This window comes from Aureobasidium subglaciale (assembly GCF_000721755.1).
Source record: "Aureobasidium subglaciale EXF-2481 unplaced genomic scaffold scaffold_39, whole genome shotgun sequence".
Taxonomy (NCBI): Eukaryota; Fungi; Ascomycota; class Dothideomycetes; order Dothideales; family Saccotheciaceae; genus Aureobasidium; species Aureobasidium subglaciale.
Window position 1 is genome coordinate 90,664 of NW_013566956.1, and position 22,531 is coordinate 113,194.

At 49.5% G+C, this 22,531-nt stretch overlaps 6 protein-coding genes across 6 annotated transcripts; 3 read left to right on the plus strand and 3 right to left on the minus strand.

Annotated features, from left to right (window-relative positions):
• The first annotated feature begins 686 nt into the window (after positions 1-686).
• Positions 687-2,106, plus strand: AUEXF2481DRAFT_44945 (uncharacterized protein). The gene has a single exon (XM_013483632.1). The coding sequence runs from the start codon at positions 715-717 to the stop codon at positions 2,044-2,046; it is 1,332 nt and encodes a 443-aa protein (XP_013339086.1). The 5' UTR covers positions 687-714; the 3' UTR covers positions 2,047-2,106.
• A 1,253-nt stretch (positions 2,107-3,359) lies between these two features.
• Positions 3,360-5,453, minus strand: AUEXF2481DRAFT_536595 (uncharacterized protein). Its single transcript, XM_013483669.1, has 3 exons — positions 5,254-5,453; positions 4,643-5,191; positions 3,360-4,573 (listed from the first exon to the last, which is right to left on the minus strand). Coding segments are annotated over exons 1-3 (1,296 nt in total). The 5' UTR covers positions 5,255-5,453; the 3' UTR covers positions 3,360-3,827.
• Positions 5,454-5,650: 197 nt separating this feature from the next.
• On the minus strand, positions 5,651-7,742 carry AUEXF2481DRAFT_44947 (uncharacterized protein). Its single transcript, XM_013483633.1, has 2 exons — positions 7,119-7,742; positions 5,651-6,798 (listed from the first exon to the last, which is right to left on the minus strand). Exons 1-2 carry the CDS (start codon positions 7,308-7,310, stop codon positions 5,710-5,712), a joined length of 1,281 nt encoding a protein of 426 aa, XP_013339087.1. The 5' UTR covers positions 7,311-7,742; the 3' UTR covers positions 5,651-5,709.
• A 121-nt stretch (positions 7,743-7,863) lies between these two features.
• Positions 7,864-9,990, minus strand: AUEXF2481DRAFT_113402 (uncharacterized protein). Its single transcript, XM_013483670.1, has 2 exons — positions 9,589-9,990; positions 7,864-9,538 (listed from the first exon to the last, which is right to left on the minus strand). The coding sequence occupies exons 1-2, from the start codon at positions 9,958-9,960 to the stop codon at positions 8,090-8,092; spliced, it is 1,821 nt and encodes a 606-aa protein (XP_013339124.1). The 5' UTR covers positions 9,961-9,990; the 3' UTR covers positions 7,864-8,089.
• A 107-nt stretch (positions 9,991-10,097) lies between these two features.
• Positions 10,098-11,471, plus strand: AUEXF2481DRAFT_44949 (uncharacterized protein). Its single transcript, XM_013483634.1, has 2 exons — positions 10,098-10,164; positions 10,227-11,471. The coding sequence occupies exons 1-2, from the start codon at positions 10,140-10,142 to the stop codon at positions 11,249-11,251; spliced, it is 1,050 nt and encodes a 349-aa protein (XP_013339088.1). The 5' UTR covers positions 10,098-10,139; the 3' UTR covers positions 11,252-11,471.
• An 874-nt stretch (positions 11,472-12,345) lies between these two features.
• AUEXF2481DRAFT_83840 (uncharacterized protein) lies at positions 12,346-21,149 on the plus strand (the record flags this gene model as incomplete). Its single annotated transcript, XM_013483660.1, has 2 exons — positions 12,346-20,978; positions 21,119-21,149. Exons 1-2 carry the CDS (start codon positions 12,559-12,561, stop codon positions 21,147-21,149), a joined length of 8,451 nt encoding a protein of 2,816 aa, XP_013339114.1. The 5' UTR covers positions 12,346-12,558.
• Between the last annotated feature and the right edge of the window lie 1,382 nt (positions 21,150-22,531).

Consider the following 22,531-nt stretch of genomic DNA (forward strand, 5'->3'; position numbering starts at 1 on the left):
TTGAGGATCACTGTGGGAACGGGATTCGCGAGCAAGATGCTGAACATCACGACAGCATTGACAGCACCAACCAAAGACACCCTGGGGACCTATCTTGACATTGCAAACACATAGACAATTCGCATGCACGATTGTGATTACTTTCCAGCTTTCTACGACTGAATTGACCTACATTTGACGTGGGAGTAAATAAAGAAAAATGAAGAAATATTAGTCAACAATTGATACAGAGGAGAGGAGGTCGTGGAACAAACACGCGGGCATTCAGAGCAAAAGAGGAAATGCGAGCTCTTAGGGCAAGTGGCAGACCCAGATCTCGGCCGGCAAACGGGACGGGCCTTGGCCAGATTTAGCGCCAGCTCGCCCAATATGACGATCCAACGCGACAACAAACCTTCAAATTACATCAATGTCAACTTTGCCATGAAATCTTGTCCTGTTTGTTGAATCATCTTTAGCATTGATGCCTACGTTTCGCGTTGAATGCTCCACTCTTCGAGATGCTGCCTACGCGCGACCTCTTGGCCAAGCTTGAATCTACGTAGGTGGTTGCTTGGTACCGGATGACTTTGACACCCGGGACCGGTGCTCTGGTCTGCTAGCCATCGACAACGAATACAAAGGTAGGTCGCAGCGCTCAGCAATTCATATCCTTCATCAATATCACTACATTCGATCACCTCGAACATCGTTTCACCTTCCAACACATTCACTATGAGTTCTGAAAACTTTCCTCTCCGCACCTCTGGCATCTATCGCAACTTGCCAACCTTTGATCCCTCTATCAAGGGATTGAAAGCTGTCGTTGTTGGAGCGACTGGTATCTCTGGCTACAACACAATCCGTTCCCTTCTCGACTCTCCGGAGCGATGGTCCAACATCTACGCGCTCTCGCGTAGCCCCATCCCGGACGAAATGCTTGCGCTGTTCACCGAAGAGCAAAAGTCACGCATTAAGCACGTAGCCATCGATCTCACTGGTACCGGAGAGAAGATTGCTTCCCAATTGAAAGAGGGTGGTGTTGAAGTCGACCATGTCTTCTTCTACGGTTACATCTCTCCCAAGAATGTCTCCGCCATGGACCCAAAGGCAGAGGAAGAACTTGTCAAAGCCAACAAACCAATCTTTGAGAACTTCCTCTCTGCTCTCGAGATTGCCGAATTGAGACCCAGGCGTATTCTCCTACAGACAGGAGGCAAGAACTACGGTGGACAGATTGGCAGAAGCAGATTACCATTCATCGAGTCTGATCGTCAGCCCCGTCACCTCTCTCAGAACTTTTACTATCCTCAGGAAGACCGACTGAAGAAATACTGCGAAGACCACCCGGAGTGCGGCTGGAATGTGATCCGTCCTTTCGGCGTGATCGGTGCCGTTTCAAAAGCAGGCATGAACACCTTCCTACCCTTCGCCGTCATGGCCGCTGTTCAAGCCGAGAAGAAAGAGCCTTTGTTTTTTGGTGGTGATATTGAGGAGTGGCAATACGAGTACCTTCACTCATCTGCTCGTATGACGGGCTTCCTATCAGAATGGGCCGTGCTCGAGGACAAGTGCAAGAATCAGGCTTTCAACGCTCACGATGGCAGCCCAATGTCATGGGACCGCTTCTTCGAGGAATTGTCGCGCTGGTACGACGTCCCTGGTGTTGAAGGCCCTGAACTCGACGACTCGAAATTCGTCAACACCGTCGAACTTGCAGGCGGCAAGGACTCTCCTCTAGGCTATGGACCACCCACTGCCATCCGTCTCTCACGTACCATCGCCGACTGGGTTGAGGATCCAGCCAGTGAGGCCGCTTGGAAACGAATCATGGAGAAGTCGAACGGACAAGTCAAGGTCAACACTTTCGATGGTGGCATGGGTGATGTGCAGATGGCAGACTTTACCTATTACAAGATTGGTCAGCCTTCCAGTGCCAAGGTGCGCAGATATGGTTTCAGTGGCTTTGTCGACACTATGGAGAGTGTGTTTGAAATGTATCAAGATTTGGCAAAGATGGGGATCATACCTCCACCCAAGGTTGATGCTGCAAAGCCCATGATCTAGATTTTTTTGGGTACGCAAAAGTCATTACGTAGCATAGACTCTGTTGGGAAGAAGATACTTTACCAGTATAAAAGCATTCTTATCATCGGTAAACTTCCTGCCTCTTAAGATGAACTACAAAGACCAAAATGGCTCTCGAGCTGGATTGGAGATATTCGCCCGACCATACGTTAAGAATCCATTGCTCTAGGAATGCAACCTCTCGCGACAAGATAGAAATATGGGTCGATGAACCTCCAATTATAGCTTGTACCGTTCGTCACTGCCTTACGGGGCACTCCAAAACGCCCTCGATCATTAAGTTGAGAGGCCCAGGGACACATGGAGGGTCAGCGGCCTGCTCAAGTCCTCAGTGTAGTCTTCCATAGAGTGGTTTACGCGCTGCAACGATGACTTCTAGGGCAGGTGTTAGTCATACCGGGCGGACGAGGGTAATCCAAATGCTCATTCGCTTGAGAACAGGCACACATTTCGCACAGAGAAAGTCGTCAGGTCATGAACGCTTCGGAAAATGCTCATTATCATCTATACATCCAAAACAAATGATCTACACGCTGCGTATTGGACTAGGAAAGAGTGACAGGATCTAAAAGCAAAACTCCCGTGGTCCTCAAACCCTAGTCAAAAAGGAAAGTGCGAAACACGAACGACCAGCGGACGGATTGAACACGGCCTTGGAGCCAAAAGAAGAGCATGAACTTTCCTTCGCCTCTGACTCCACCGCAAAGCCGTGAAATCAGAGACGAAGGAAAGTTCATGTGAGACCAAAACATCCAGAGGTATATATACGCTGTAGAGTATCCTCTTGTCCTTAGCAGGGGAACGAGCAGAAGAAGACCGAAACATACAATAGTACCTCTTACAGCAGCCCCACGCTATCTGGGTGGAAGAAAAGAGAGCAAATATCCAGAAAGGGATACACTTGGCTGTACTTATACCAAACACACATCTTTTCCAGCTCTTCTCTTCTTCACGAAAGAGAGATAAGGAAAAATGCGAAAACACAACAGCGAGCGAGTACGTTAAGCAACAATGAAAGAAGCAGAAATGCAAAAAGAGAAAGCGTCATACCAATTTCCTGGCCTATCTTACCACAGAGCCATGGATCTTCAAGAGAGAACCCGCTGTAGGTAGTTGGCACTAAGGACCAAGTACACATGACCACTATTCAGTGATGTAACCTATTTCCCTAGCTCTTAAAATCTTATAGGCAAAGCACATGGCTAGTATATCACATTATTGTTGAACGGACAGGCGAGACCCCTGACGCTCATCCCACCAATAGCGACTCGATCTTGGAGAGAGATTGGAAAAAGGCGAAACAACACGACCAGTTGACAAGCTGAACGGTGGAACGACCAAAAAGAGTAAAAGGATATCTGCCTTCTTCTTCCTGCCCCACCGTAGAACCGAAAGACAAAAAGAAGAAATCAGATGTAAGGGGAACAGATGATGGGGTATGTGTAGTCACTTACCCTTTGCAGACTCTTGTCTTTTCCGGAATTGGAGAAGCAGGGCAAGAAAAAGTATTCGAGTGTATGTGAGAGGCGGTAACATGGGTATGAGTAGAGCACTTCGTGATATGTCGATCGTCTGATACAAACAGTGAGAAGCGAGTATGTTCAAAACCTCTTGAATGGTTTTATGCGCCCGAAGATGTCCAATTCTTGACAAGATGTGTGGATCTGACCATCGCGTTCCCCTTCTTTCAAGCGAAAAAAAAAAGGTCGTCTCCTTCACAGCCTTATTCGTGTCCTTTTGCAGCGAACTTTTCTTCATGCTTACTGCTGAGCGCACTGAGCAGCTTCACCCTCTTCCTCGGAATCGTCTTCCCACTCCGCGGACCTCGGGTCACCAGAACCAGCGCCAAAGTCCTCCATGTCACTGATGACCTCCCAGTCAACCTCATCCACCTCTTCAGCCTTGATCTCCTCGTCTGTCGATTTGGGCAAAACATCTCTGATCTTGTTGATGGTGGCTTCGTCTCTCAACCAGCCGTCCTCGGGGAACACGACATCGACGATTAGGTACAAGTCTCCCTTTGCGTCTGATCGCTTGATGGGCATACCTTCTCCAGCAATCTTTAGGATTTCTCCAGGACGCAAGATACGACCGGCTGGTTGCTTGACATGCAGAGAAACCCCCCTGCCATCCAAATGTTTCAACACCACCCTGTTGAATCCTGTGAGTGCTTCCGCCAACGTCACCTTCAATTCTGCCTGTAAATCACTTCCGGCACGATGGAAAACGTCATGAGGAGATTCCACAAGGTCGAAAATGATGTCTCCGGGTTCTTGATCGGGGACTTGATCTGCTTCTCCGGCTAGCACGATTTTGTCTCCTTGACGCGAGCCAGGTGGGATGTAGAGTTCGAGGATTTTGCGCTGGGAAGTTGTGCGTGCGCCTTTGCATTTTTTACATTTCTTGTCGTCGGTGAAGTAGGAGCCGCGGCCTGAGCAGGTGGAGCAGGGCACTTGTTCTTGTGTTACGAGACCAGGGCCGACGGGACGGAGAGCGATTTTTGAGCCTGGTTTGGAAGTTAGTGATTGCTGCTTGTAGTAGAGATTGGGGGGGAGAAGGAGGGACAGAAACATACCCTTTCCGTCGCAAGTGCCACACTTCTTTGGCTTTGCATTTGCTTTACCGCCGCTTCCACTGCAGTTTCCACAAATGACGTTTTTGGTAGATGCAAAACGCGTCGTCTTGCCTTTGTACAGTTCCTCCAGCGTGACCTCGTACTCTTGCACTTCATTCTTGCTCTTCCTCGGTCCCCTGCCCATTCCACCCATTCCACCCATCCCCGGCATACCCCCCATGCCCTCAAAGCCACCTCCCATACCACCCATGCCCTGCCCAAACATTTGCGCCAAAATATCATCCAAATCCGGACCTCCTCCTTGTCCAGGGTTTCCCTTTTCAAAAGCGGCCATACCGTGCATGTCGTACATTTCTCTGGTCTGGTCATCGGAGAGAATTTCGTAGGCTTGTTGAATGTCCTTGAAGCGATCGTCTGCTGCTGCGCGTTCGGACTCGGGGACCTTGTCGGGATGGTGGGTTCGTGCGGCTTTGTGGTATGCCTTTTTCACTTCGGTGGGGGTTGCATCGCGGGAGATTTCTAGGATTGAGTAGAGGTCGATTTCTGACACTGTTGTTTTGCGTGTGTTAGTGAAGTGGCAGGATTTTGGTGCAGGAGTTGGCGGTGTTTACTGGTTGCGATGTTGTGATGGTCAGTATCTTGACCAGTGTGTGAGAAGTTGGGAAGAGAGGTGAGAGATGGTCTAGAGATGTTGCGACCAGAGAGTTGTTTGTGTGGTGAGCGGAAGATTGTCTTTGACCTTCATGCACGTCACAAGTTTGGAGCCCGCTATCTTTTTTTGCGGAGCCGACGACAGCCGTGCATATCTCTGGCAATGCATAATTCCTTATGCACTGCTGACCATCACACTGATCCTCACACCCAACTTCCACTTGTGGGTTTCTCGGCGATAAACAACATTTTCGGTCATAGACGGCTTTCTGCGCTTGAATATTCTTGTAAACCAAATGCTATTCTATTGGTTCCTCTCATCTATTCAACTCCCAAAAGAGACCTCACTTTTCCCATATATACACTTCCTCTTCCCGCATTATCATCCTTTGACGTCCCTTCCCTTCCACCACAGCTCAAGCAGTAATAGCTGGAGCAGGAGCATCCCCAGAAGCACGAACAACCTTGTCAATAGCCTTTGCCACCAGTGCCACGTTATCGCGGTTCAATCCCGAAATACTCGCTCTTCCGCTGGTCAAAAGGTAAATATGTTCCTTTCTCAGTGCCAAAACCTGCTTCTCGGAAAGCCCAGTGTATGAAAACATGCCGTTTTGGTTGACGATATGTTCCCAAGATCCCGGTGTCTGCAGTTTCTGGAGTTCGGCGTAAAGAGCAGCGCGCATGGTCTTTATACGTCCACTCATGATGAGCAAATCTTGCTCCCACTCTGCTTTAAGCTCGGGCGTTTGCAGGATCCAAGCGACGATTCTGGCTCCGTAGACTGGAGGGTTGGAGATTTCTGCTCTTTGTAGGTAGATGAGGTGGCTGAGTGCTTTGTCTCTGGCTTGCTCATCACCTGCAACAATGTGGAAAGCGCCAACTCTCTGACCATAGAGACCAAAGTTCTTGCTGAAGGATTGAGCAACAACGAGTTCCAGTGTTCCGCGAGAAATGAAGTGACGAACAGCCCAAGCATCTTCATCCACATCCCCCGAGGCAAATCCTTGGTATGCAGAGTCGAAGAAGGGGAAGAGCTTTTTCTTCTCACACAAATCGGCGATTTGCTTCCATTGCTCCTTTGTAGGATCGATACCAGTAGGGTTATGAGCACATGCATGCAAAAGGATCAAGTCTCCAGCCTGAGCTTCCTCCTCGAGCGTCTTCATCATACCGGAGAAATTCAAACTGCAGGTCTCGGCATCGTAGTAGGGGTAAAGCTTCTGCTCTACCTCCGGGGCCGCAATGTCGAAAATCGCATGGTGGTTTCCCCAAGTGGGGTCGCTGACCCAGATGCGTTTTGGGTGCAGGGAATCGTTAAGGAAGCGAGCGCCCAAATGCACGGCACCGGTTCCTGAGATTGTTTGGAGAGATCCGATGCGGGAGGACAGAGCAGCAGATGGGTTCCCGAAAAGCAGGTCTTGGGCAGCTTTTACAAAGGCTGGGAGACCTTCCATGGGGAGGTATTCGTGGTTTGTGGCTGCGTCTTCTGCGATCATTTTCTCGACCTGTGGCAATTGTCAGTACGTTTTGGTGTCTTGCTTTCCTGCTTTTCTATGACGGGGAAGATCAGAAAGGGAAAGGGAGAAATGGGTCCGCGAGTTGAATGTTGAGGCAGTGGACTGCATGCACAGCTCTCTCTCGTTTCCATGTCTTCCATACTCCTCTCCACACTCCTCGTCCAATGATTATTTCATGCTCCTTCTGACCCTCACCAGCCCCTCAACCACCTCTTTCCGGAATACATCAAACCAGACAACAACAACAAAAAAGCAGACTCGAAAAAAAGAGCAAACTGTGAGAATCAAGGAAATGATAAGACACACACCTTCTTAACAGTAGGAAGCACCCAAGGCTTTCCCTCTTCATCTCTATAAACACCAATTGTAAGAGACGCCTTGAATTCAGCAGGATCCTTTGCGTATTGCGTCATCAAGCCAAAGATGGGGTCGCCGGGCATGGTTTCCAGGTGATTGAAGAGAGAAGTGCGCTCGACGGGTTCTTCGCGTGTGTAGCCCATATTTGCTGTTGTATATATATATATGATGTGAATGGCGTGTAGGATGTTGTATGTCGATGATGTGTCAAGAGGCAAAAGCGTCGTAGGAGCAAATGTCAGAAAATGTGATGAGTATGAATATCAAATGTGAAGCAAAAGAGCAAAGAAAACCGGATGCAAAGTGACACTTTGTATCCAAACGACAGCAAGTGACAACCCTCGAAATGACTCCTATGCAATCTTTCTAAAGAGATACCAAGACGGAAGCTCCTTTCTCAATTCCCGTGTCGACTCTCTCCCAAAACATTTTTCACGATTTTGCCCGTCGCTGTACCGGTTTCGCAAAGCTTTTATGAGCACATTCGCTGCTTTGGGAAAGTCTTTGCGGGATATATGCAATTTCATGCACGCTGATGCAAGGTACAAGGGTCGATGCACCGTTATCGGGAGCCGGAGATGGGCGGGAAAGATGTCAATGACAGGCAGACAAGGCACGGAAGCGGTCCGCATCCGTGCTGTTTGCGACATCACTCCATGGATATTGATAGATACCAAGCAAAAGATACGATAGAGAGAGATAAGTGTGATGGGAATGATGACGGTGTGTCAACAGAAATGGCAAGAGAAGGATTGAGGGGAATTTGGAGAGTTGGGCATCGTGACCCATGGGTCCATGAGTTGACAGCCTATACTACCCCGGTATTGTGTTGCTATGGTCATGCATGGCCAGAGTTACATGCAGAGGATGATATGTTACAAGTTCTATGATTACAAAGTGGGGTTCTGCGCAAGAGGAGACATCACATCTCGAGCCTTCTCAAACACTCCGCATGGCCAAGCACAGCCATGACTTGCGAGCTGCCAGGTCCTGGACGTCCAAAGCACAACTTCTCTCGCAGATAACGATGAAGGGATTTACTCCACTCCTTCAACTGTTCTTTTTCGACTTCTCCGTCGTTTGTTGCACGCTCTTGACATGTTTTGCCGATAACTCTCGAATACTCTCCTACTGCAGCATCGAGATCCTGTTTTAATTGTGCATAGTTGGAAACAGACGTTGATGTCGTCTCCAAGATGGTCGTGTCAACATTAGACATAATCTCGAGGGCTGCTGCATGAAGCTCTTGAGTGGAAATCGCAGACTCAGATGTCGATGGGACTGGTTGTAGAGCGGTGAAGAAGTACGCGTTTCGCTCGATGTATGAGGACGGGTTTTCGTATGTTTTTGGGTCGATGAAGAGAATGTTCGTGAGATGCTTCCTAAAGTCCGGGTTCTCTGACACTGCACTCGAGTCAGGATGAGCAGTACGCGCGCTGGACTCTAGCAGATCGATGAGAGTTTCCAAAGACGGGTCTGTCTCGACGGACTTCATTGCGCGCTCGATGATAATCTTGGCATGGTTCTTTTGTAGATACCACAATTTGTCAAATGACACGATCGAGTTACCTTTGGTGAACTTCAAGTCGAAGAGTTCAATCAGTTTGTTCATTTCCAAGACATCGTCCCGCGTAGGATTACGCCAGCCCAGCAATGCGAGGAAGTTAGCAAGACTCTCTGGCAAGATACCGTGCTTCGTCTTAAGCGCTCCAATATCCGTGTCAAAGTTACGCTTTGAAAGTTTCGCCTGATCTTTATCGGTGAGTAGACCAACATGTGCGAAAGCTGGAGGGGTCCACCCGAAAGCATTGTAGAGGGCGGCGTGTAGAGGCGTCGAGGACATCCACTCGGTGCCACGGATGACATGAGTAATCTTCATGTAGTGGTCGTCAATGACGTTGGCCAGATGATATGTTGGTGTCCCGTCGCCTTTGAGAAGAATGACACCTTCGACAGCGGCTCTTTGAGGCAATGTCTTTTTCGATTCGAGCGAGACTTTGCCATAGACAAGATCAGACCAGCTGGGGGCCTTGTCGGGTTTTCCGAAGCGAACTGCGTGTTTCTCCGAGCGTGCTCTCTCGGCAGATTCTTCTAGAAATATACTGGCGCAGTCACTGTGGCAGCCACCAATGGCAGAACCTACTAGTGAGGCGTCGACGTCCACAGGAGCTTGAGCAGTCGAGCTGCAAAAGCATCTGAAGGCGGCTTTGGAGTCGACAAGTTCCTGGGCGTGTTTCTGGTATAGCAGTGTTCTTTCAGACTGCTTGTAGGGACCGTAAGGACCGCCGACTTGTGGACCTTCGTCCCACTGGATTCCAGCCCATCTCAGGTCGTCGCACAGCCTTTGCTCTGCATCAGGAACCAGTCTTTTCTTCTCCCATCAGCTCTTGAACCGTGTGAAATTATTCAGTCAATCCTCACCTGATCTGTGTCTTCTATCCTGAGTAGAAATTGGCCTCCTGTCCGTTTCGCTAGGAGATAGTTGAAGAGTGCGGTGCGTAGCGATCCAAGATGGAGGTAGCCGGTGGGAGAAGGCGCAAATCTCGTTCGTGCTGGACCAGAAGGGAGTAATTCACGAGTCGAATGGCCTTTGGCAAGATTTGTCGAGGTGGCGGAGAAGGTCTTGAACGAGGATAGAGAAATAGACCATGGTTTCGGGAGTGCCGTCCTGAATGCGCCGGAGAAGATTGTGAGGTAACGAGTGGCCGCAATGGCAGGTTGATCAAGGCATGATTGGCGCAAGGTTACCGTTCCCCTCGGCCGGCGCGGTAACGTATTCAGCAGTCGCGACATGCTTGACGAGTGACAATAGGAAGGAGCGACGACCTTGAATCGAATATTTGGTCGGAGGTGAATGGGTCGCAACCCCGACCCCGCGCATGACAGACTTGGCGTCGTCAATTGCATACAAGCTCCGTCACCGTCACAAGCTCGCCGGCGTCAATCACCTTTCTCACCAAACACACGCCAACATGGAGAACGCAAGGAAGACGTGGGGTCAGTAAAGACACAACAACTTCCTCCGGTATCTCATGTGTTATACTGACCATCTGTTCCAGAGCTGGAAAACGCCGTCAACCTCACAGACGCCACTCGCGATCAAGTATACGATTACTCGGTCGAACAACAAAAGGACATCAACAACAAGAAGCCATGGCGCTCAGATCCCAACCACTTCAAGCATGTCCACATCTCGTCCGTCGCCCTACTTAAAATGGTCATGCACGCTCGCTCCGGTGGCAGCATTGAAGTCATGGGCCTCATGATCGGCTACGTCCTGAATGAGACCTTCGTCGTCACTGATGCCCTCCGCTTGCCCGTCGAAGGTACAGAAACCAGAGTCAATGCTCAAGACGAAGCCAACGAGTACATGGTCCAATACCTTCAACGTTCGCGTGAAGCCGGTCAGCTCGAGAACGCCGTCGGCTGGTACCACAGTCATCCTGGTTACGGCTGCTGGCTCAGTGGCATCGATGTCTCAACCCAGTTCACACAGCAAACTTTCTCCGATCCCTTTGTCGCTGTCGTTATCGACCCTGATCGCACTGTCAGCTCTGGCAAGGTCGAGATTGGCGCTTTCAGAACATACCCCGAAGGCCACATCCCTGCCGGTGCCGAGTCTGCTGGTGAAGGCATGGCTGCTGTTCCTCTTGCCAAAGCTGCCGACTTTGGTGCTCACGCAAACAAGTACTACTCTCTGGACGTCACACACTTCAAATCCTCGCTCGACAACACCCTGCTGGAAGCCCTATGGAACAAGTACTGGGTCCAGACTCTGTCATCTTCACCTCTTTCCACCAATCGCGAATACGGCACCAAGCAGATTGAGGATCTGGCCGGCAAGATCAACCAGGTCACTCAGAGCGCCAAGCAAAGAGGCTCAATGTCTATGCGTCCAGGTGCCAAGGGTGATGCTGCAATGGACAAGGTAGTCTCTGCAGCTGACAAGATTGCCAATGAGGAAAAGACCGGTCTGTTAGCTGCCCAGGTCAAGGAGAAGGTCTTCTCCGCGCCCCTACAAGCTGCAAGTGCTGGAGATGGCAACGGCGTCGAGGTTAAGATGCAGGAAGCCATGGAAGAGTAGAGGATGAACGCGCATATGCAGACGATGACACGAAATTGCATGGGTTTAATGGCGTACATCTGGCTGGAGACACGCATTTAGCACGGCGTTTTAAGGGGATACAGACGATAAAGTCGTGGACTATTAGAGTGGAAAGACATGCGAGCAGTAAATACAATACTTCAAGATTGCTGCGTCTCGAAATTTGTGTGAATTTCATCTTGTTCGACGCGTAACTGCCCAATGATCTCATCGTTTTTCTTTCTTTTTGGAACGAATGTGTGCATCTGAAAAGTGCTGTGCGATTGTCGTGGTGTGTGTCTGGGTTTTGGATGAAGAAGAATTCAAAACAGAAATTTAGCATTATACAATGACCAGCCATCTTATGACTACAAGGATTCAAACTGTGAGGGAGAATATTATAAGGACCTGTAGCAATGTATCAAAGCCACGATAACTCCTCGTCGTCGGCCACAATGTCGCCATCGAGGTTCGCAGATGTAGTTGAGGTCATGACCCTGTCAAATCTTGGCATCATGTCTGAATGCATCTGAAGCCTGACCATGTTCCCAACACGATCTTGCTCAGTACAACGCGATGAAAGCACAATTTCAGCGGCATCTGATAGATTACATCTTCTAAGCACAGTGCCACAGCGTGCGATGCCGCCGAGCTCCGCAGAAGCACAAAGATTGCCTGTTCTGCCCTGTCTTCCGTCATACTCGCACACGGTAAGTTTCATTGAAAGCTTCAAGCCTTCAACAGCTGCAAGCTTCCGCACGAGCCGGAGATAGGAACAAGATTGTACCTGCCAGAGCTGTCACAATTACCTGACGTGCAGATGCAAGGCGCTGGGGTTGGATAAAGGATGAGCTGCCAGCTGCTGTAGAATCTCTGTGGCTATTCGTGCTCGTGTGCATACGCGTATAATGTCTCGCGACAAAGGAGGCTGTCGCGGTCGCGGACATAACGAAGGATGAAAAAGTTACCGATAGCCCCGATCGGCAACCCCGGATGATCCCAAATTGAGCCTCCGAATACTCGCGTATGACGTCCAGCTAATCGGCCAAATTGATGAAGAGTATTCCTCCACGCCAACCCCTCGTGCTCTCGGAGCCGCTGCCAATCCTTCGACCAGCACTCATACCGGACTCTACTACGCGATCCGCATATCTCTCCTTGTACCGGACTGATAGGCATGCGGTGAAGATGCGACAGTCTGCTCGACCATCTCCGTCCCCCTTTGCGACTCTGGACCTTGATCGCGTGCTGCGATAGCAACTTTCTACGCCAAAACATTATAATACTTAATCTTCAGTTTGCTCAGCATGCCGCTGCCTACCCTATCCTTTGTCGGCGGTGTCCTGGTACTTGCCTGGCTGTCAACCTTCGTTCTGTTCGCCCTCCTCCGTATCTTGACTGGCGTCAGTATTCAGCGCATCGGCATCTCTGGCTTCCGTCGCATCGCTTTTGCGCCCAAGGACGGCATCAAAATTTACGTCAGAGGAATCGGTCTTTCTCTACACCGTCCCACCTTTGCACAACCCACCTGGGTCAGTCTCCACTTGACCGAGCCTCAGGTCGTTGTCGACTTTCGCGCCCTAGAAAAATCTACCAAGAACGTACAATCGGAGGAGAACGCTCGACCACGCGACAACGGTGCTTCGCAATGGAAGAAATTGACGGATGTCAAGGACAAGATCAAGAAGTTGCACACCAAAATAAGATACCTATGTCTGATCGATCTGGTCGCCGTGTCCAGCACCATCGTCATCAAAGAGGTGGGAACAATTACGATCGAGCGTATTACTGTCGCTGTGGACACGAGACCAGAGACGGTTGATAGAAGTCGCCTATTCCAGCACGACCAGCAGAAGGCTTCATCACAAACTCCTGCCGAGTGGAAGAGCATCATACGATCAATTCTCTTCACTCCCGAAGGCAAGGAATCTTCAGAAGTCTTGGATGGCCTGTCTTTGAGTATTCATGGCTTCCTGCACCCACACTTGCAAGGTCTACGCGATGCTTCGATTGCATTGAAATTGGGCCGACTGGACATACCCTACGACGACCTCTTGGATGCAAGCAAGAGACTGCACGAAATTCGTGGTCTTGCCAAACATGCCGCGAGAGACTCGCACTCCATGCGAGCTCCCAAGATTGCCATTAACGATGTGCTTGGAGAGCCTCAGGATACAGAGAACCGCGAGGAGAAGCTCATGGAAGCCGTTGCCGAGTCGAGAGAATTTCTTGGTTCCGTTCTTAATGGCATACAGGAGTTTCAACTGGCCATTGGCTTCTTGGGTCTGTCGAGACGTATCAGGTCTCTGCATGCGACGGGTCAGCATGTCTACTTCAACATGGCTATGAAGGAGCTTGGCCTGGATCTTCTACGTCTCGATCCGAGAAGTCCTGCACATCGCATGTACTTCTCACCATCTGACGTTGCTCATCAAGCTTTGCTTACCGCCATATCTATCTCAGCTGGTGTCGATGACGGCCACGATCACCCAGAGCGCATGCTATATGTGCCTATGGTCACTGCTACCGTCAAAACCACTCTCCCGTCAAAAACGATACAGAAACCGGAAGACACCACAAACGCAGGAGAACGTAATAGTAACATGCTGTTTGCAAACCTTGTGTGTACTTCGCCGTCTGTCGATCTGGATCCGAAACACTTGCCTCTCTTGTTAGCGATTGCGAAGGTCCGACAAGAATCCAAAAAGTCGTCAAAAGCGCCGTTGTTGACGAGTCGTGGCTTCCTATCTCGCCTGCTGCCAAAAGCCATCATCAAAGTTGCTGTTCAGGAACCCGTCGTTAGAGTGTCCTTACCTCCACTGAGTCCTGGTTTTACTGGAGATGTCGAGTACGATCTTCTCATCTCATCGACTTCAACCTTATCCCTAGACATCGATTCCCAGCACTCCTCGACCGACTCTGCAGTCAAGTATGGCCTTCACTTGCATTACAGACAGACCTCAAGCCAGCTTTACTACCAAACGAACGCCGGACATAAACATGACCTTTTGCAGACAGAGACCATCGAAGTCAAGGTTGATGTCAACGTCTTACCACAGCTAGCGGTATACGTCTATGGTAGATTCCAGACGTTCTCGGTGTTCTTAGTTCGGACGGAGATCTCTGAGGGCATCCGTCAAATTGTCAAGGCCGCTCGTAGAGAAACAGACTCAAATAGCGGTTCGACAGTGGTCAAGAAGCCGAGTTTCCTTCGCCAGGTCCCTGACTGGCTACAACATGTGAGCATACAAGGAGCTGATTTCAACGTCGAGCTAGCGGGTGTGGATACGGCTGTTTCGAAGTATGCTCGTGGCTTTGCTCTCCAGCTTGAGTCATGGTCAGCTGAATATAAAGCACACCGTGAAGATGTTTACATTCCCGCGACACGGAGAAGATCACTTAGCAGATCCTTCTCGCGCGAGCGGAATGATCGATCAGCAGCACCAGAGGCAGCAAGGAAGAAGCAATCACTTCCTACAGACGGGCGCAGATTGGCCTTACACATACAAGGCCTGGAGGGACACATTATAGATGCCGTCGAAGATTCACCTGCCGATCCTTTCGTCACGCTACCCAAATTCGAGGTCGCCTTCTCGACATCAAGTGACCTACAAGGACCACTCTTCCACATCAACTCGCATGCTAAAAGTCTGCAACTGAAGTACTCGCTTTACAAGCATTTTTCTATTGGAGTAGCTGTCTTGACATTCAGAAGAATGTTCCTGGCACTACCTCACCCCGATGACGAGGATCGTAAGAAGCATCGTCCAAGCTCGACCCCCAAGACACGAGATCATTCACAATATGATCAAATTTTGATGAGCGAAGTTACCACGATTGACTTCAAAGCAAACCTCATCCAAATCAAGGCAGACATGCCTTCAGACCCTCCGTTGATGTTGCAAATCTTCGGCGCTGATTGCGGCCGCCATAGATGGGCTACTCCATTTGCTCGCCTGAAGGTTTTACGACTGCTTGCCGGTACTCCCAACATGAAACAAGTCTGGAGTCGTATTGTCAGTGTCAAGAACCTTCGCTTCGATCTTCGCGACGTCAAGAACAAGATCGGTCAGAAGACGGAGATTGCAAAGTCTTTCGACCTGACGACAGACGTTATACGCATTGGCGTACCGCACGGCCTAGTCTTGCATGCTATATTTGACAACATCGTCAATACTGTCAAGACTTGCGAGCAATTGCACCATCACTTCAGCACCGGAACGAACGAGTACATCCTGGAAAAGCACCCCGAAGGCCCGAAGAAGGTGCCGAGAGTTTCTATTCGCGCACAACTACTACTCTTCGAAATCGAGGACAGCGGATTCGAGTGGAAGCTTGGAACAATCTACCGAGCTGGTCTTGTCGAACAACAGCAGCGATTGGCACGTGAAGAAGCGTTCAGACTCAAGGTCAAACACCAAGAGTCGCACCGGCAACGGAGAGGAAGTTCGCGCGTGCGTACAGCTTCTGCGCAGGCTCCACCATCTCGTAGACGCAGTCTCTCCCGCCCCACTACATCAAATCACAGGAGGAGTAAGAGTGCTCACTCTATTCATACTCTACGAGAGGAGGATGAAGAGTCATCTCCAGAGAAGCGTCGTGGCAGAGGTCGTGATCGCAAAATTCGATACGACCCTGAAGGCAAGGCTGACTTCCGTGGCGCGAACGTTCGTACCATGGAGAAAGCACACGCCAAGCTGCAAGAGTTCAATGCCCAGAGCTGGAAGAAACGTATCGACCGAGCTTTGAACACTCAAAGCAATGCGATCAGGGACTTGCGTGGTATTCTGTGGGGTATGAATGACTTGCCAGATGAATCTGAACAGGCCGAAAACGTGATGGCCATACCACAAAGACCCGCACTGATGGCCACTGTGATCAGCGATGTTGGCGTGATCATTGACAAGCCTTCTTTCGCACTCGATCAGTATCCTCAATTCCTCCACGACATCGGTAAAGGCATGCCTATGGATATGAAGTACGGCTTACTTGTGCCGATGAGTTTGAAAGTCACTATGGGCGAGGCAAGAGTCATGCTCAGAGACTATCCTCTGCCTCTCATGCATGTACCAGCCATTCGCCCTGGTCAATCACCTCGCCTTGCTAGTCTTTCTCTCAGCACAGACTTTGTCATTGCGGAAGAGTTCCAAGGAGAGGAGTCTCAGCGCCATATCAATGTTGTCGTGGTGCCTAAAGAAAAGTTCGGCAAAGACGACACCGAGAAGAACTTCTCCGTGGACGTACGCAGAACAATCTCAGCCGTCAAGACATACTCCGACATGAAATTCGATATCAATACAAGCTCTCCTACAAGATTCACATGGGGAACTTCGTATCAGCCAGCTATTCAAGATATGATGCAAGTCATTGAAAACTTCACAAAGCCGCCCATGGATCCGTCTGATAGAGTCGGCTTCTGGGACAAGATCAGACTTTCTTTCCATTCAAGACTTGATATCAACTGGAAAGGGGACGGTGATGTGCATCTCTGCCTCAAGGGGTCGCGCGATCCCTATGTTGTAACCGGTCTAGGAGCCGGTTTCGTCATGGTCTGGAGAAACAAGGTTCGCTGGAGAATTGCGCAAGACGACGACCCTCGTAAGTTCATGACAGTGGACAGTGGTGATTATGTCATGGCCATACCTGATTACAACTACTACGCGCGACAACTGCATGAACAGGAGACGGAGTCATCACACAGTGGATCAAGCAGCGTCAACAGCAACAAGGCTACCGCTGCCTTCAAGAAGGTTGTCATGAAGCTATCTGGCAATGTGCAATGGATGGCTGGATTGACCTTTGAACGTGAGGTTGAGGGTGACAAGAGGAGCTTCGACTTCTGCCCTCATTACAGGGTTAAACTTAGACATCCAGATCATGCTAAAGCACCACCTGGTGAGACGTACGATGCTTTCAAGACTTTCAGAAGTCATTGGATCCACGGTTCTATCGCCATTTCTGCGCCGCAGGATCGAGACTGGAATGTTGCCAACCTGCAGCCATCAAAGAACTACAACTCTGTTCATCTCACCCCTCGATTTTTTACACACTTCTACAATTGGTGGTCGCTCTTCTCTGGAGTCATGTCACTGCCTGTTCGTCAGGGACCACTTTGGGGAAGCATGGAGAAGTCCAGCAAAAAGTTCGGCCGTCACCTTGGCACGATCAAGTATAATCTTCTCTTCTCTCCTCTCTTCATCAGTCATATCTACAAGCACAAGGATGCTGAGGATTATCAAAACGATGTCGTCTCAGCTACCGGTCTGAAGATGAAACTTGATAGCTTCATGTTGGATCTTCATCAACGTAGGGAAACATTTGAGATTCCAGCAACTGCCGAGAAGAAGGCAAAACGAACAACAGCTATGAAGATCAACCAGTGCCAACTTGACTTCATCTCAGCCGACATTAGAGCCATCTCCGCATCGATCAAAGGAACGAGCGCCACGGAGCTTGATAGGGCCGATGAGGCCACTTTGGCAAGCTATCAGACTAGCAACATCACTAATGTTGACATGTCCAAGTTTACCATCCCTGACAATGATTTGACATGGATCGACATGGACGATTTCGTCGAGCTCGACTGGATCCTGCCGTCAGAGACGAATCCTGCAACAAAGATCCTTCCCCTAGGATTCGCACCTCGTTTCACATACTTCAGACAGACTGATCATGGCGATTCGGTCTCTGGAGACACAACAAGATCCAGTATCTTCGGAGACGAGCATACTCACTTCTGTGTGATGTCAAGACGAAATGACCCTCGCAGAGTGCAAGCAGATCTGATCGAATCACGCATCCATCGCATAGAGGAGCAGATGGCTAACAACGAACGTGCTGTCGGAGAGCAAGAGGTCAAATGTGTCAAGACTCAAGAAGGTGACGAACAGCCGAATGAGCGCTTGCGTGCCTTGAAGAACCACACCGAAGCGTTGCAGAAGAAGCACGAGTTCTTGTGCAAACTTCTTGGTGTGCTTGTGGAGAAGCTGCAGCAAGAGGACCCGTCTATTGGCGAGCACATGGAGACAGATGATCTACCCGACCGAGACTCTGAACGGGATAACCAACCTAAGGAAGACAGCCCGCTCGCCGATTACACCAGCGACTTCAACAACAGATTCGTTGTTCACAATGCCCAGATCAAGTGGAACAACTCTTTGAGAAACATCATTCTACGCTACATTCATCAAGTCAGTCAGAGACGTGGTTTCGTCTACTACATGTCTCGAAGAGCTGTCAAATTCATTCTTGACATCCTCGACGAGCAGAAGAAGTCTGGTCCACAAGCGCCAGTAGACCGGAACAACAGTACAGTCAGCAATGATACGACCTTCCTACCCACGTCGCCTGATCCTGAGGATGAGATGGCTGTGCAAGATAGAATTGACCAGCTTCTCAATGACGGAAGACAATTCGTCAACGCAGATGACCCCGAGAAGCAAGAGTGCACTGAAACAGCTGGCAAGGAAGGAAGTGGTGAAGGTCTCTCGACCGAGTATACACCACAGAACACTTACCACTTCCGTCTGATCGCTCCGCAGATCCAACTGCAAAGTGAGAAGAACCCCAAATCTGTCATGCTTGTTGCCGCAAAAGGTATGCAACTCAAGGTTGTTCAAATCATGGACAAAGAAAGAGTTCTCGATGAGATCAGTGGTTTGGTGCAGACAAGATTCTCTGCTGCTATGGACAGTATGCAAGTCTTTGTTGCCAGCACGAAGACCTTTTCGACAGAATACCTACACATGTACTCTGGCAATCGCTACGGTGGTAAGGCTGGTGAGTACTGGCCTCCATGGGTACCTTTGGAAGTCATGTTCGAGTTCCAGGTCAACCCCTACGGTTTCTCGAGAGTCGTACACCGTACTTCGGCAAGCTTGCGCTACGACAAATACAACAACTTGCGTCTGAAGTACAACGACGATGTTAGTGGGGGTGATGGTAACAAGGACAACAACCCAGACTCGTCAGACACTCGTATGGATCATGTCTACATCGAGTTCCCTCACTTCCGAGCCATCTGCGACTCCAACCAATACTTTGCCATGTACATCATTGTTCTGGATTTACTGCTCTACAGCGAGCCACTGGAGAAGACGCGTAGTGAAAGGTTGGAGAAGATTATGCTGGCATCTGACTTTAGTGATCTGAGAGGCGCGCCTGAGATGGTTGAAATGTTACAAGCTCGTATCCGTCAGCTTGAAGACATCAAGATGCACTTCCAAGTCAACGAGAAACTCCTGGATCGTCAGGGCTGGAAGGATAGAATCGCTCTTGATGCAGATCTTGCTGCCTGTGAGGATGAGCTTTTCTTCATGATGAAGGCAATCACCACTTCTCAGCGAAGAAATGAGGATCGTGGTCAAGACGAGTCTCCTGGCCTCTTGAGGTGGTTGATCTCTTCAAAGGAGATTGCTTGGCATCTTATCCGTGGCGAAAATGAATCTCTGCTGGAGTTCCAAATCAAGGATGGCCTTTTCGATCGAACTGACAATAACGACGGCTCAAACTACAATTGTGTGGAGATTGGCAGGATTAATGGCTTCAATTTGTTACCAAACGCCGTATATCCTGAGATCATCGCCCCATACATCGATCCTGCTCGTGGTTTCCACAAGCAGAAAGATATGAAGATGCTGCGTGTACAGTGGTTGATGCTCGAAGCGATTGCTGGTATCCCAGTCGTGGACTACTTTGAAGTCAACGTCATGCCTCTGCGTGTCCAACTGGAACGCGAGATTGCCAAGCGACTTTTCGAATACCTATTTCCTGGTGTTGGTGGCAATGCTTTCGAGGGCGGCGGTTTCTCCCCTTTCATGGTCCGTAATATGGCTGTACCTGAGGATGACGAGGAAGACTCCGACGACAAGAAGTTAGCTGCCCTGGATGAAAGCACAACAAGCGGATCAGTGCATCAAGGCGTGGGCACTGGTGCTGGTGAGCTCGAGCACAGGCTCCAACCGACCCTCAAGCTCCCCGAAGGAAAAGTGCCCATAAAAGGCGGCAAGAGCAAAGGCCTTGGAATCAGTCAACCAAGTTCGTCCTCACATAGTCTTCACTCTTGGAACCCATTCAGCAATTCCGACAAGAACAACAAGAAGCAAAACGGCAATACGGCATCAAACCTCAGTCTTGTCAGCCGCACACCTTCTCAACGCTCTTCGGAGACAAACTCCCTTGCCGAAAGCGAAATGTCCAAGAAGAAGCCTTCCAACAAGAAGAGCGGAAAATCAGACAAGGATGACAAACAAGCCTCTGATGACTTGTCTCTCATGCTTTCTCGTGCCTCAAACTACATGACTCTGTCTTTCTTCAAAGTTCACTCCGTCGTTCTATGTCTCTCATACAAAGGCCAAGGTCGCAGAAACCTCGAAGATGTGCACGACCTGGTTTTCCGCATGCCCACCCTCGAATACCGCAACAAAACCTGGAGCAATCTGGACTTGGCCCTCCAAATGAAGAAGGATCTGATCAAAGCACTGATTTCTCATGCCGGCGCCATTGTAGGAAATAAATTTCACAATCATCGACCTTCTCGACAAGCTGCTACGAGTAAGCTTCGCGAAATTGCGCATCTGACAACTATGCATGTGCATTCCAATGGCGAAGATAAATCCGATCCCAGTACACCGCAAACCACGGCATCTATTGTGGAAGAAGAAGATGAGGCAGAGGAGAATGGCGATGTACCTGCTAGACCATCGTTTACTTCTGGCCGACCCTCGGTGTTCGACGATCATAATTCTCCATCGAGTCTTTTTGCCACAAGGACGAAGAGTATAACGCCCTCTCTCACTCTTTCCTTGGAAACCGAGGGACCGAGTTCTAGACGGCCGCAGACGGGATACTCTAATCTGAGTCGAGTAGGCACACAAGCTTCAAGCCTTCAAACCTCTAGACATAGTGATGAAAGTGGAAGAGTAAGAAGTACGAGTATCGGGGAAGGGAGTGAAAAGAAAGGACTCTTTGGACGCTTGAGACCGGGCACGAGTTCAAGTAATCATAGTAAAGAGGCTGATAAGGAGAGGAACGGGAATGCGAATGGAGGGGATGGGACTGATGAGGAAGGATTCAAGTCAAGGCTTTTGCTGGGAGGGCAGAAGTTGTTGAACAAGTTGCCGCATGGAGGTAAAGGGTAGAATTCTCCGCAAGAGAGTGGCGTTGGTGAGAAAACAATCTAAAGTGGATCTTTTCTCTTCGCTTTCAAGACATTGGGTGGGATGAATGATCTACCAAGACTTTTGTAAATATAGCGATTTTTTGCTCATGAAGATGATTTGTGCAATTCTTGCCACTCACAGCCTGGGTGTCCCTCTTGTTGTAATTTCATGACAGGAACCAAGATGGCATAAGTAAAGCAAGGAAACAGTCTCAGTGATCCGGCTCAACAGAAGACTCTCATACGCCATGATGGATCTATGCCTTTCTACAGCCGACTACTTCTAGCCTGGCAAGCCTCGAGATTTAACGAGCAACTCTCTGTTTAGACACATTTTCACTGTTTTCCGTACCAAGCTGACGTTGAGATGTATATTGTAGGATAGTCACGCGGAAGGTCATCATTCGTTCGAAGAAAGGCTGGTTTTCATGACAAGTATCGATTAGTCCAAACGAAATTCCTAGATAAACTGCCAAAACGCTTTCCGTGTCGCAAGAGAACGATATAGTTGTCCTGGAACATCTACGCAATCTCTTGCAGGTTCAGAAGAGGCAAGTGAGAGCAAGAGACTTGAGGTTCTGTGAATAGTCTCGACATTGCGGAGAGTATCATTGCTGGATTCTCATGAAGTACCTGCGAATCTATCTTTGCAGAAGCGGTAAGGAAGGAGAGAGTGGTTGATCTGATTGCTTTCGGTGGCTTTGGCTGTCACCGAGACGGGCGGAAACAACAGGAGGAGAGCCAGGATTGGCACGATGTCTATGGAGATTGAGAGGTCTGTGAATCACTCCCAAACATGAAAGTCTCTGTGGGCGAAGATCGTGACATGATGGGCTACGAAACACAGATCAAGAATTCGGAAGTGCGGCGCTAAGAATTTTGTTTGTTGATCTGGAGTCTCACTTTCTTGATCTTGTTGGGCTTCTGGGTTGAACCACGACTCATAGCTTGTTAGCAGTCAAGAGTTGGCTGCGTGCGAGCCATTTCGCCCAGGTTCCCGAGGACATGAGTCGACTACAGTAGAGCAGCGAGACACTAATGCAGCACAAAGAGAGAAAGCGACCGGTTGGCCTGTCCAAGATTAATTACTGGCATCTATCCGTAGCTTAGTGGGTTGTTCA

Coding starts and splice junctions, on each gene's coding strand:
- AUEXF2481DRAFT_44947 (XM_013483633.1), bottom strand. CDS start 7,310: ATGGGCTACACACGCGAAGAACCCGTCGAGCGCACTTCTCTCTTCAAT. Junction 6,799..7,118: donor TGCTTCCTACTGTTAAGAAG/GTGTGTGTCTTA, acceptor CAATTGCCACAG/GTCGAGAAAATGATCGCAGA.
- AUEXF2481DRAFT_113402 (XM_013483670.1), bottom strand. CDS start 9,960: ATGTCGCGACTGCTGAATACGTTACCGCGCCGGCCGAGGGGAACGGTA. Junction 9,539..9,588: donor GGATAGAAGACACAGATCAG/GTGAGGATTGAC, acceptor TGATGGGAGAAG/AAAAGACTGGTTCCTGATGC.
- AUEXF2481DRAFT_44949 (XM_013483634.1), top strand. CDS start 10,140: ATGGAGAACGCAAGGAAGACGTGGG. Junction 10,165..10,226: donor GAACGCAAGGAAGACGTGGG/GTCAGTAAAGAC, acceptor CATCTGTTCCAG/AGCTGGAAAACGCCGTCAAC.
- AUEXF2481DRAFT_536595 (XM_013483669.1), bottom strand. Junction 4,574..4,642: donor TGGCACTTGCGACGGAAAGG/GTATGTTTCTGT, acceptor CTTCCAAACCAG/GCTCAAAAATCGCTCTCCGT.
- AUEXF2481DRAFT_44945 (XM_013483632.1), top strand. CDS start 715: ATGAGTTCTGAAAACTTTCCTCTCCGCACCTCTGGCATCTATCGCAAC.